This window comes from Prosopis cineraria, unplaced genomic scaffold, assembly GCF_029017545.1.
Source record: "Prosopis cineraria cultivar Desert tree isolate PC_DT_omini unplaced genomic scaffold, ASM2901754v1 PC10, whole genome shotgun sequence".
NCBI classification, from domain to species: Eukaryota; Viridiplantae; Streptophyta; class Magnoliopsida; order Fabales; family Fabaceae; genus Prosopis; species Prosopis cineraria.
Genome location: NW_026555341.1, coordinates 37964506 through 37977141, shown reverse-complemented (window position 1 = coordinate 37977141; position 12636 = coordinate 37964506). Strand labels below are relative to the sequence as shown.

Here is a 12636-nt window from a genome sequence, read left to right as displayed (position 1 = left end):
TGTTTATTACATTCAAGTGTGTACATTAAATTCATTATCATCTATTAGCCTCTAATAACTTCATTAAATCCTTTGAGGGTCATTAATGTCACATAACAACCCTCATAACTCTTATTAAATACTAAAATTTTGGACATAAATGTCCAACAACCTTTATGAATGAGTAAATCCATAATTTCTAGGTATAAATACTTAAAACAACCCCCATTAACTCCATTTGAGCTAATGGGTTAGAACTCATAATCTATATGGACCGAAAATAGTCTCCAATTATTAATCATAACTAAAAGTTTCAAGAAAATAGGTTGAAAAAGGAAGAAGAATAAGCTAGGAGACTTACTCTTAGGATTAGATGGCTTAGAAACACCTCCAAGCTCTTTAAGATTGAAGCTTTATCAAAGCTCTCTTTGTTCTCTCCTTTTAACTTATATGATTTTCCCTTGTTTTTCAAGTCTGTCACGTACTTAACATTGTAGAAAATGTACTGTGTGCTGCAGCGCATGTACGACATGCCACGGCACCTGGTACAGAGAAGGTTGTTTTATATCTTTTGGCCCTGTGTGTTATGGCACATCACGCACATGTCATTACATGTGACATAAAGGCTTTTCTCCTTATTTTTTTTCACTTTTAATGCCTAAAGTGATCCAATTTCACTTTGGATCCAAATTTATACTTGAAATCTCAACTAAAGACACTCATTAGTCCCTTCTGACCACACACCACATAAATTCTATTTAATTATCCTTAATTAGGTTGATTATCAAGGAGTAATTTTTAGGATGTTACATTTACCTTGCATAAATAACAAACTATTCAAGTTTTGATAACATTCCATTCATGATTAATAACAACACATTTAGATTTTAACAAGACATAAAAACTAAGCACATGTTTAATGGAACAAGCATTCACCCTGCATAAATGACAAGCCGTTTGAGTTTTGACAACAACCTATTCGTACTTTAACAAGATAGAAAAATTGATAAGATATACTTAATATTAAGTGTTAATTCTTCATCAACAAGTATTTATTTGAGAATTGACTATAGCTCATTTGAAATTAACAACAACACATTTGGATTTTAACACGTGATTTTTTATTATTATTTAAAATTTTAAGGGCAATGTCATCTTTTTCTATGAAAACTTAATTTTAGCCAAGTACTAAGGGGTTGCAGTGTAATTTTAGAATCTTATGATCTTTCTTTGATATAAATTACCTCAAGGGATTCTCAGCTGATATTTTCCCTAAAATATGGGTGGAGGCTACCCCATCATACAAGTGGGCCCATGATTGCATGCGCTAAAATTGATTAGCATAAAATATAATTTACCAAACAGAGGTAAGAGTCATGAAATTTGGCAACAGGTGCAGTTGATATGATAAAAATTTAGGAGAATGACATTAAAATTTCAAAATAAAAAATTAATGACAATTAGATTTTTGATAAAATTTTTTGAAAAACAATTATAAATGTTGATTCAGATAGTTTTAAATTTAAGAGTTTCAATTACGAATAAAATATTTAAATTCTAAATATAAATCTCAATTTGTAGTTACAATTCTAGTTTGCAAGTTATATGAATCAATATTTATAATTTATTTTTATAAAATTTTGTTAAAGGCTTAACTGTTAGTAATTCCCTACTTTGAGATTTTATTGTCATTCTCCTAAAAAATTTTCCATTAAAATTGAATTATCATTGGTGTGCCAGATTTTCTTGGGAAAAAATGACAATTAAGGATCTCATAAGATGATGAATTACAATTAGGAATCCTAAATTATTAAAATCTTAATAATGAATCATAGTCCTTAATTGAAATTAAAAACATATGGTTTAAAATTAAGAAAAGACACTACTGAAGTTATTATTATAGGTTGGGACTATAATTAATCTCAGTTGAAAAAATTAAGATCCACACTTGGGAATGGAATTAACTGTAATTCCAACCCATAATAATAATTTCAATAATTTCAACCCACAACATTTGGGATCCTGATTTTTTCAATTGAGATTAATAATGGTCTCAACCTATAATATTAATTTTATTAGTAGCTTTTCTTAATTTTTTAAGTAATTTACCTATATATTGACAAGTATAAAAATTCACAAGCGATTGCCTTAATATTTAGAAGTGACTTTGGTAAATTTTTAAGCGATTATCATATATTCGTAAATGTCTTTAATTTTATATTGGGAAACAATCCATTCCCAAATGTGGTTCCTGATTTTTCTAATTAAGATTAATAATAGTAGCAACTCATAATAGTAATTTTAACCATGTTTTTTAAATTTTAAACTTGTGTTTTTAATTTCAAGTAAGGACTATGGTCAATTATTAAAATTTTAATAATTCAAAATCTTTAATTGTAATTAATAATCTTATCAACCAGTTACTTCCTGTCTTTGTGTTTGAATTGGCATCCAAAAAAAAAAATTCATAATGTTATCATGTGTTTAATTGTCACTTTCTCAATTTTCTTAGTAGATGAAAAAATGGCTAAAATCTAGCATTAAAGGTCTACATAAAGGTGGGATTTCAAGCGGGCCGAGCGGGTTCGGGCTTAGCCCGAATAATCCTGACTTGAATAGGCTTGAACTTGAACATACTCGACTTCCATGAAAGCCCAAATAGCCAAACTCGATCTAAATTTCTTAGAACTTTGGGCAGTCTGAATATCTAAATTTTATTTTTAAAATTATTTTAATTAATTTTTTACTTTAAAATTGATTATTTTATTTTATAAAATATTTTTGGATCCTTAAATTATATATAGGACTTAAATATATGATATTTTATTATAAAATGGCCTAAAACTTAAACAATTAATTACTGTTTATTATATTTTATATATTTTTTAACTATATATTTTTTATTTGGATATTGGGGTAAGCCCGAACCCGATCGGGCTTGGTTCAAATTTTTTAAATAAACTTGAGTATAAAAAATTATCTTTTTTTTAAGCTTGGCTTTTAATTTTTTTAAATAAATTTGACCTGAATTATTTGTTCTAGGTTTACAAAACTAGGTTGGCCAAACGACAAAAAGTCTACAAAACTAGGAATCCAGGACAAATTTCCCGACATTATCTTCATTTGATAGTCTCCGATGCCTAGAATTAGGGTCCATTGGAGTAAGCTACTTTTAATTTGTGGAAAGAATTTTTGCAATTCTCTAAAAATTAAAAATCATTTGGGTATCGTTGGTTGAAAAAAAAAAGTCATTTGGATATCGAATTTGAGTAGAAACCATATTTAGAAAGTCCATTTAAAAAGCTTCTAAAAATTGATTTCCTCAGCGTGAATATTTGTTGCTTTTGAAAGTGACTATAGGAGTTTGGCACTTGATAGAGTTAAAATGTGTCCCTGATTTTTAATTTTACCATGCTATTCTTCAAGTCCATTGCTCTTCCTCACATCTGTCTTGTCAATTTTTTATGTTATTTAAAATTTTATGTTACTCCTCATGTTTGTCCAATATATCAAATTTTATATTTGTGTTATTTAATATTTTAAATTTTATGTTATTTAAAATTATTATCATACATATGAAAGGTCAACAATGCCAAGGACACAGCAACATGTTTTGCACTTTTTTTGATCTTTTTAAGAATTGAAATTTGGATAATTATTGCTATAATTTATACATTATGGTTGTAATTAATAATTTTATATTTAAAAACATAAAAAAGAAAAGCACAGGGCTTCCAAGCCAACTTTTAAGCGCATCAACGTGAACCCATTCAACCTTTTAGAGTGTGTTTAGATTAAAAAGTTTGCAATTAAGTTTATGATTTAGTTAAGATTAGCAAATTGAGGTTAAAAAAAAGTCAATTAATGTAACGTGATTTATGTTTACATACTTTTTTCCTTCAAAAGTTAATTAGATAAACTGAAATTTATTTAGATAATTTGATTCAAAAGCCAACTAAGATGTTCAATAGCAAAAATAAGCATGATTTTTTTTATATTTTTTGATTAACTAATAAGTAAACAATATTAAACTTAAAATTACAATTAATAAGTAAAATATCTTAAATAGTCAATCATGAACACCTAAAATAAATTCATCTTCAATTAATATGATTTACAAGTTGATCTTTAATTATATCACGAATATGTTGCATCTATCTTGACAATGCAGGTAGATTTGATGAGGTTGGCTCATTAATATCGATATCTTCCTCATGGACATCCACGCTTTCATCTTCAGCTTGTATGAGTTGCTCATCAGTAATTGAATTTTTCCTCATAAAGTTATGTATTGCTATTATTGCACAAATAATTTGCACTTGTGTTTTATATCTAAATTTGGGCATTTTTTGTATACTTGCAAATTTATTCTTCTATACTCTAAAAGTTCTTTCTATAGTGCATCTCAAACTTGAATGAAAATAATTGAAGACCTTATTATTATTTGTAAATCCTACAACTTGCCTAAAGCCTAAAAGATGATAACATTCACAGCAATATGGACCAAGATATCCATTTAGTATTAGATAACCAAAATTAACCAAATAATATTTACATATTAAGTGAAAGGAAGTATTGTAAATTTGACTAATATTAAATTAATGCAACAATAATTATAGTGACTTTAATAAAATAAACTTGGAGGTGGATGTAGAAAATTCATTAAAGGAGTTGATATGGCATTATCAAATATTCGAGCATCATGAGTTGTACTTTTCTATCCCGCAATTACAAAAGCAAAACACATGTCCAATCACACACAACTATGACATTTTGTGTCGCATATCCCTTTTTTCCAATAAATTTGATTTGATCAATATCGCTAACCACACATGGCACATGACTGCCATCAATTGCTCCTATAGCATCCTTAAAGAATGGCCAATATTGTGGATCATTTTAAATTTTTGAATGAAATCGTTGAAACAAAAGATCAAGTGGCTTTATATTTGCCTTGGCTAAGTTAAGGCAGGCAGCTAATACTTTATGAAAATTTTTATGGACAGTTTCCTCTAAATGTTGAAATCATTCTTGCATCATCCTATCATTGACTCCATGTCCAACTTTATTTAAAAACATTCCAACTATTTTTTCAACTCCCATTTTTCAGACCAAGATCAACTAGTGTCGCGCATAGTTGCCTAAATAAATGTTTTTCCATTCAAAACATTTTATAACAACAATTAGGATGACCTTGCAAACTCTCGTCGACCCACATTTGCCTTGTTTGCTTGCTAATTCTTCGTGGTTCTTTATACACATATGGCATCATATATTCACTAATTAATTGACATATTTTTTCTTGCTCTGTTTTATCTTATTGTAACAAGGGAAGTAGTTGATGCACCACATTGACATCCCAAACCTTCAATCCAACTTGACATATATTCATTCAAATCTTTCATGATTTTTCAACCTGAGGTAAAATAGTATGTAAATATCATTCGCATGTAATATAAAATAAATAATATATACATATCATTCAACAACATAAAAAATAAACCATAAGATAAGCATTAGATAAGAGTTAAACATTCACTACAAATTAAGTCATCATAAGCATAACAAACTACAAGTGAAAATATAGCAACTATAAGTCAAACACAAGTTAAGTCATCATAAGTCTATATAAATATTCATCCAGATGTATTCTTTAAAATAAAATTTGGTAGATTGTAGACTTAGTGCTTCAACCAATTGACCAAGTGATTAGAATGATCTTCAAGTTGCTAATAAGCATCCTGTATAGGCTTGTACAGAATAAAATTAACATATCTTCAATGTAAATCTTTATCACCAAAAACTTATGGAAGTCCATTTAGGTGAGCTACAACCTCATAAACTCCTATGTCATTTGTTAAAATCTTATTCACTCTCTTTGTTTTAGCTTTATTTTCCTTAGTTATTTCACTTATAGCATCTACTATTTTCATTAACGCAAGGACTTTTTTGCCTTTTCCTCCCACCAACTCCTCCAACCTTTTTTCTTTTGCCTTGACTTCCATCAACACTAATTCCACTAGTATTTGTGGTCACATTCAATCCCAATAGCTTATTAGTGACCCTTGTAGGTGATGCAGTGTTAGATAAATTCAACTCCTCTTCACTATCACCAGATCCTTCTTAAAGGAAAAACAACTTATACCATATGCTCCATTCTTTCTTCATGTTGTCTAGCTCATTTTTCAGGTGCTTTCTTTCATACTTGTTTTTGCCTCAAACCCCTCTATTATTGCTTGCCTATTTTTGTTGAAAGTAGTTCCTTCTCTTTGTTTCTTGTATACGTGGTCTAAGCATTCATTAATGAAAATTTCTGTCAAGGTTATATTTCACACAGCTTTTCCTTTGTCACTATTCATTATTCTATAGACTAGCTAGCCATCACAAACATGCAAAATTAATAAATATATCTGCATATATGTATTAATTTACCAGATTTTTTTCTCCAGAATAACTCATATGAAAACAGGGGACATGTAAAGAAAAATAACTTTTTAATCATACATGAAAATGAAGCAATACTACAATGTACATAAAGAACCAGCTTGGATACACTTTGGTTGGGGGAAAAAACAAGCATTCAGTAGTCCATAGAACACATTGAAAAGGGAAAAAAATGTCACAAGACTCACACCAAGCATTTAATCAAGAAAAAAAACAAGAATCACCAAGGATCATTAGAAACATAGAACAGGCCAAAAAAATAGAACAGGCAAAAAAAAAAAAGAAAGAAACGATAAGCTTCTCCTTCTGCCAAGGATCATCAGAAACTCCCACTAAGGATCATCATGAAGCATTCAATCAAGAAAAAAAAAAAGAAAGAAATAGGGAGATGAGCATAGTCGTCCATCCATTCATTCATAATGCAAGAGACTAGAAAATAACAACCATTTCAGTCAACAACAAACAAGCGACAAAAAAGGCAGAAGAGATGATGATGGTTTGGGATGGACCAGAGATGCGAATCTGGTATGTGGCCACTTATAAGCAAAGTACAGTGGTAAGGAAGGCAAGGAAGGAGATGAAAAGAAGAAGCTTACTTGGCAAGGACAAGCGACAGGGAGTAGATCCGGTGATGGGAAGTGCAGATCTAGTGGACCACAGTGGAGATGAAGAGGCAACAAGGAGAAAAACTACTTTTAAGTAGGGACACCGTGGATGTAAGAAGGGATGACAGAGAACTAGAGATTGGCCGAAGGTTACTTGGTGCTTCAACACGGTGGAGATCGGCTGTTGGATGGTGCTACCTATGAGCAATTGAAGGTGAAGCAGAGTTGAAAGTTTAGAGCTTGGGAGGTCATGGGAGAAAGAAAGCACGCATAGGTACAAAAAGCAAAGCTCATGGTAGATAAATGAGAAGAGAGAGAAAGCATGAAAATTTAAAAGGTAATTAATGCTTCAGCCAACTGATCAATGCAACGCTGAGCAAAAAAAGCCAACTCTGGTGGCTTCCCAAAAAACATCCATTTAACTCTGACTGATAATTTTTGCTAATCTAAATAACACTTTTTGACCTTATTGTATTCTACCCTCAGTTTGACTCATTTTAATTGAGGTTAGAAGTTAAACAAAAGATGCACTTAATATTGGGCTTCAGAGTCGTGAATTTAATTGTCAGAAGAGAGACCAAACTCTTTAAATTCAGTGGTCCCGCCAAAACCAAACGGCCTAACTCCTCCGGTCCTGCTGCTACTCGGATCACTAGACTTGCTCTCTCGGAGCATGGTTTCTTTCCGTGCTCTCAGATCTTCAAAGCTCATCTCATGGAAACCGGTCCATTTTTTTCCTCTCTCTTTACTTCTTTCCATACTGTTTGGTTTTCGAGAAAATTCAGTCATATCCGGGCTAAATTGGTTTTGTAAGTCGCATCTCTCTGTATTTTGTTGATATACTTATGTTCAACGAATACCAGAAGTTGGAGACCGGAGTCTTCGAAATGATTAGCCGTTTGTTCGGTTTTATATATTGACTTTTATCAAATTTAATTTAATTCATATTTCCAACTTTGACCGCAGACTGGCGGGCTTCAGCAAACCCTAGCAGGTTGTGTAGAGCGGCGAGGCAATACTTTACACTCTGGAAAGTCTTCAGTAGTCAAACTGTGTCCTGGATTTGTAGGAGAAGGGAGGTATTTCGATTTTCGGTCCAATTCGATACCAGCGTTGATTGATTTTGCTCACGAGTCACCTCTCTGCACCACATTGTGTAAAGACGGTTTCAGAGTACGAACTGTTGAGCACTTGCTTTCTGCTTTGGAGGCTTCTGGTGTTGATAACTGCAGAATTGAGATAGAAAATTTAGATTGTGAAGGAGATTGTGCTGAGGTGAGTTTGTCAAATGTCACATCCGTTATTTTAAACATTGAGTACTCATTTCTACTCATTCTGTCCACAATAACATGTTTTCCCTGCGACGACCGCATCAACTGTTAAAACTGAAAATCTCTGATTAATTATTTCAATAGTGCGCTGTTGGAAAATTTAACCCTCTAGATTATGGGTAAGTGGAGACCAACACGGTGCTCTATTTTTCTTTTTCTGCTGATTTTCTCCTAGATTTTGTTCCCTGAAAGTCTGAAATAAAGAGGAGAATTTTACAGAAGATAATGTTTTGTAGCTATTTTTCTCCCAATAAATTGTTAGACTCTTTTTTATTTTTTTGCTTTATTATCCTTAAGAATCAGTTTGTGAGGCGAGTTAATTGTTTGGAGCATGTCTTATTTCCCTTTGTTTTAATTTTCTCCTCTTTGATTTCTAGTCCCAAAAAAAAAAAAAGACTCCTCGTTGATAAATTTTCTCGTTAGCAAAAGATATTTAATGTAGCAATAAAATAAATTATAAAATAGATAATTTCACAATTGTTCATGCAGATCCCTATATTTGATGGATCAGCCAGTGAATGGGTGGCAGCAGTGGAAGAAGTTGGTTTAAAGGCAGCAATTGATCACCAGGGCATTAGTTGTGAAAAATTAGCTCCACATTTGAACGAACCAACGTATGTTTTTAGGAATGATTCTTTCGTTGCTGCATTTCCTTCAACAATGGTTCAAATAACTTATGGCATCAACTTTCCACAGGTAAAGATAGATAGTTACGTTAAATTGACACTATCGGTGCCTAGAGTGAATGAGCTGAACTGCATGAAGTTTTATCTTGGGCTTAACAAAGCAGGTCCTACATTTGTATTTTGTCTTTTTAATTTAACTGTCGTCATGAGTTGTTATCATGTTATTCCGGAGCAATTATTGTGAAAAGAGGGCTTAAGTCGATGAATTGATCCTTGCACTGAAGAAATACAAGTTGCTTGTTTTAATAGAAACAGCTCTAGATCTAGTAGATAGGTTCACTGTTCACTTTTAAGGCATTGAAAGTATACAAAACTTGATCAGAGTATTTGGTGAAAGTAAATAACGGAGATGAAATTTTTATTGCTTGTTCCTGTATAACATATTTGTTTTTGAACGAAAATATGTGTTAAAGGGTGAAAGAGTACAGTTTGCATGTTATTCCATGATAATTTCCTACTTACGGTCTTAAAAAATAGGCTAGAAGCTGTAAGTTTTAGTCCCTTTTCCTTTTTTAAAAATGTGATTATAGGCTAACCTCGGACTTAATGATACTTGAAGGAACTTTTTAGGGGAATCCCAGTTTTATGCCTTACTGAATCAATGGTTTGAAAAGAAGAAGAAGAAGAAGAAGAAGCTCTAATTGCAATTTTGGAATAGGACAAAGCAGTAAAATGCGGCATGATGTTTCCCCATCATTCTTACATAGGCATTGACTAATGGGTATATGTATCTTCCATCGCAGGCACGCGCTATTGGATGCCAGTGGTTTTCAACTCCCTTGGACAGTTTACTTTATTCCAAACAGATAGCTTTATCAAGAACCTTCTGCATTTATGAGGAGGTTTGATGCAAACTTTTGTTATTTCTAGCCTAGTTAGTAATCTAATGCTGGATGGTCTGATTAAAAGTGTCTTGCAGATTGAACAAATGCGCATTGCTGGACTGATTAAAGGAGGTGGTCTAGATAATGCCATTGTCTGCAGGTAGCTGCTTTTACAGTCTGTATGATAACTTCTGGTGTCTGCTTTATTCTAGTGACGCTTTGCTGTATGCTTGCTGGAAACTAGTAGGTTCCTAGTTTGTGGAGCTAAAACAGGAAAGTGCTTGCAAACCTTCCTCTTCTGAGCCTCTGGATCAGAATTACCAAGTCAGCACAATCTTGTGTTTGAAAGATTATGCTAGTGCATTCGTGATTTGAACTATGTTTATAGTGGACTATACACATCTGATGGAGGCGGTAGGCTTAAGATGAAATTGATGACATTAAATTTGTAGATTGGGCTTGAATATGTATAAAACTTCAATGCAAAAGTATACTAGCTAAAAGATCTTCGTGCAAAGCCATGAGCTGCATAGGGAACTATAAGTTCGATGAGGTCTGAATGATTTAAGAGAAACATTATATGGTCATGCACTGATACACATATCATTTATTGCCACTAGTTCATCATATGAATGGAGTATTATCTACTTGTGCAGTGCCCATAATGGTTGGTTGAATCCACCTTTGCGTTTCAATGATGAACCATGTCGTCATAAGGTCCTAGATCTTATTGGAGATCTTTCCCTTTTTGCTCAGTTTGGGAATCAAGGACTTCCAGTGGCACACGTTGTAGCTTACAAGGCAAGTGTCTTTATTTCTTGTTTGTGTGTTTCAGTATGCCTTGAAAGAATTTGGATCAGCCTAAATCCTGAGAAAATTAGCAGTGTCCATTTTGAAAAGACATTTATGAATTTGAGTGTGCTTTGGAAGGATTTGGATCAGCTTAAATTCTAAGAAAACTAATGTTGTCACCAAAGAAGGTAAGACGTATTAAATTTATTTCCATTTAATATTTCTTGTCAAACATGTTCAAGTATTTTACTGAATTTACTTCTTGCTTAATTATGAAGAATATTAGTTTAGATAGAGCTCTTAACGATCCTGTCTGTTTGGTTAGAGGGAAATGGAAGAAAAATTTTAATGAGTTTGATTTAAAAAAAGGGAGAAGTGGGGCTGAAAGATTTTTAATTAATTTTCTATACTCTTTTAATTTACATCTACTCTTTATTAAAATTTTGTAGCTCTACTTATCCATTTTTTTTTAAATTGAATTCATTAGAATCTCTCATCCCCCTCCTTCCATTCCCTTCCAACTCCTTTGTTAACTGTTACTTGATACCGTCAGTTGTTGCTATGATTGCAAATAGGCCTTGACCTTCAAAGGAAAACGCAACCTTGACTTGCAGATGGTTTGAATCAGATTAGATTTTTTTAATCTAAGCAATTTAAAATTGTTTAGTGTTATGTAATTACTTGCACATGGATGTGTATCCTTTGTGTTGCATGCTTCGACATGAAATTTTTTGTAAAGTGCCAAAGTGGAGAGGGATGGAGTAAGATAGACTAATATTAATATAATTACTTGCTGACCAACTTAATTAAATGTGAGTGGTAAGAGCTCTTGTTACTAAGTAGTTAGAGATTTGAATCTCAATCCTTGTATATGTACCAATTTAGTTGAATGAGGTTTATTTTTTCATTTTTTGCCCTCAATAGTCTGGGAGAGATAACTTCAACTATCAGCGGGGTTTACCTCTTGTGCTTACCAAAAAAAATATAATTATTTGTTGAGACCTTAGCTGCAAATGGTTATTTTTGTGCCAAAGTGGTATGATAAGGTATGATAAATATTCCTGTTGTGAAGGAAGTAATTTGGTCAGAAAATAGCTTGTTAACAAAGGGGAGACAAAAGCGTATTCTATATAATATAAAATTTTGAACAGGTCGCATTGTAAGTGATAATAGAGTTAATATTTGTGCAATTCCAATTTTCATGTTAGAATAGGTCAGTGTAGGTTATAGAAATTAAAAGAGACAGGTACTTGGATCTTGCTCTTTATTTTACGTACTAAACAGGTTTGTGCCTTCATGTTTGACGTAGGCGGGCCATGCATTGCATGCTGATCTGGTACGCCGCTTAATAGGAGCTATTTGAAGGCAGATATGTGGTCTCTGGTCTCCAAACTTTTATTGTTGGTGAATTTGTTCCGCAGCTTAACGTGAATTCTTGAAGCTCCTGTTTTAACCAAAGTGCTTGTGGAGAAGACATGCTGAAATATCCACAGACGTTTCGTGATATCAAAAGGCAATGCATTGTAGAAAGCTGATTAACGTCGCTCTTATTCTTACTCATTGTTAGCGTTATATGGCCCTGATTCTTGATAAGTAGTATGTGCAGGCATTAAACCATCCTTGTAAATGATAACTAAATGTCTAACTTTCCTGCAGTCTTCTATTTTCAAGTTTAGAATTGCAATTTTACTTAAATCTTCTTTTTCTTAGTTTGGTTAACTTATTTTATGGCCACCGAAATTAATCACTTTCACTAAATTTTTTTCACGCAGTTTGACTATAAAATAGTGAACTTACGTATTAAAATGTTGATAGCACGAGACGTTTTGGGATTGACTCGAGATTAATCACTTCCACTAAATTTCTTTCTCGCAGTTTGACTATAAAATAGTGAACTTACGTATTAAAATGTTGGTAGCACGAGACTTTTTGGGATTGACTCGAGATTCATGTTTTTTTCACGATTTAGCCTGTT

General features: G+C 32.4%; 1 protein-coding gene and 1 long non-coding RNA gene across 2 annotated transcripts; one reads left to right on the top strand and one right to left on the bottom strand.

The window, feature by feature from the left end:
- Nucleotides 1-5116: 5116 nt before the first annotated feature.
- LOC129323000 (uncharacterized) lies at nt 5117-7411 on the bottom strand. The gene is made up of 2 exons (XR_008596333.1): nt 7020-7411; nt 5117-5395 (listed from the first exon to the last, which is right to left on the bottom strand). It is a non-coding gene; the product is annotated as an uncharacterized LOC129323000 (long non-coding RNA).
- Nucleotides 7412-7554: 143 nt separating this feature from the next.
- On the top strand, nt 7555-12331 carry LOC129322999 (probable UDP-3-O-acyl-N-acetylglucosamine deacetylase 1, mitochondrial). Its single transcript, XM_054969496.1, has 7 exons — nt 7555-7752; nt 7995-8303; nt 8849-9055; nt 9789-9887; nt 9965-10029; nt 10526-10670; nt 11971-12331. The coding sequence occupies exons 1-7, from the start codon at nt 7702-7704 to the stop codon at nt 12022-12024; spliced, it is 930 nt and encodes a 309-aa protein (XP_054825471.1). The 5' UTR covers nt 7555-7701; the 3' UTR covers nt 12025-12331.
- Nucleotides 12332-12636: the final 305 nt, after the last annotated feature.

Excerpts from the sequence above, each read along its gene's own strand:
- LOC129322999 (XM_054969496.1), top strand. The coding sequence starts at position 7,702 with ATGGTTTCTTTCCGTGCTCTCAGATCTTCAAAGCTCATCTCATGGAAA. Across the intron at positions 7,753-7,994 it reads AGCTCATCTCATGGAAACCG|ACTGGCGGGCTTCAGCAAAC; the intron begins GTCCATTTTTTT and ends CTTTGACCGCAG. Across the intron at positions 9,888-9,964 it reads CCTTCTGCATTTATGAGGAG|ATTGAACAAATGCGCATTGC; the intron begins GTTTGATGCAAA and ends AGTGTCTTGCAG.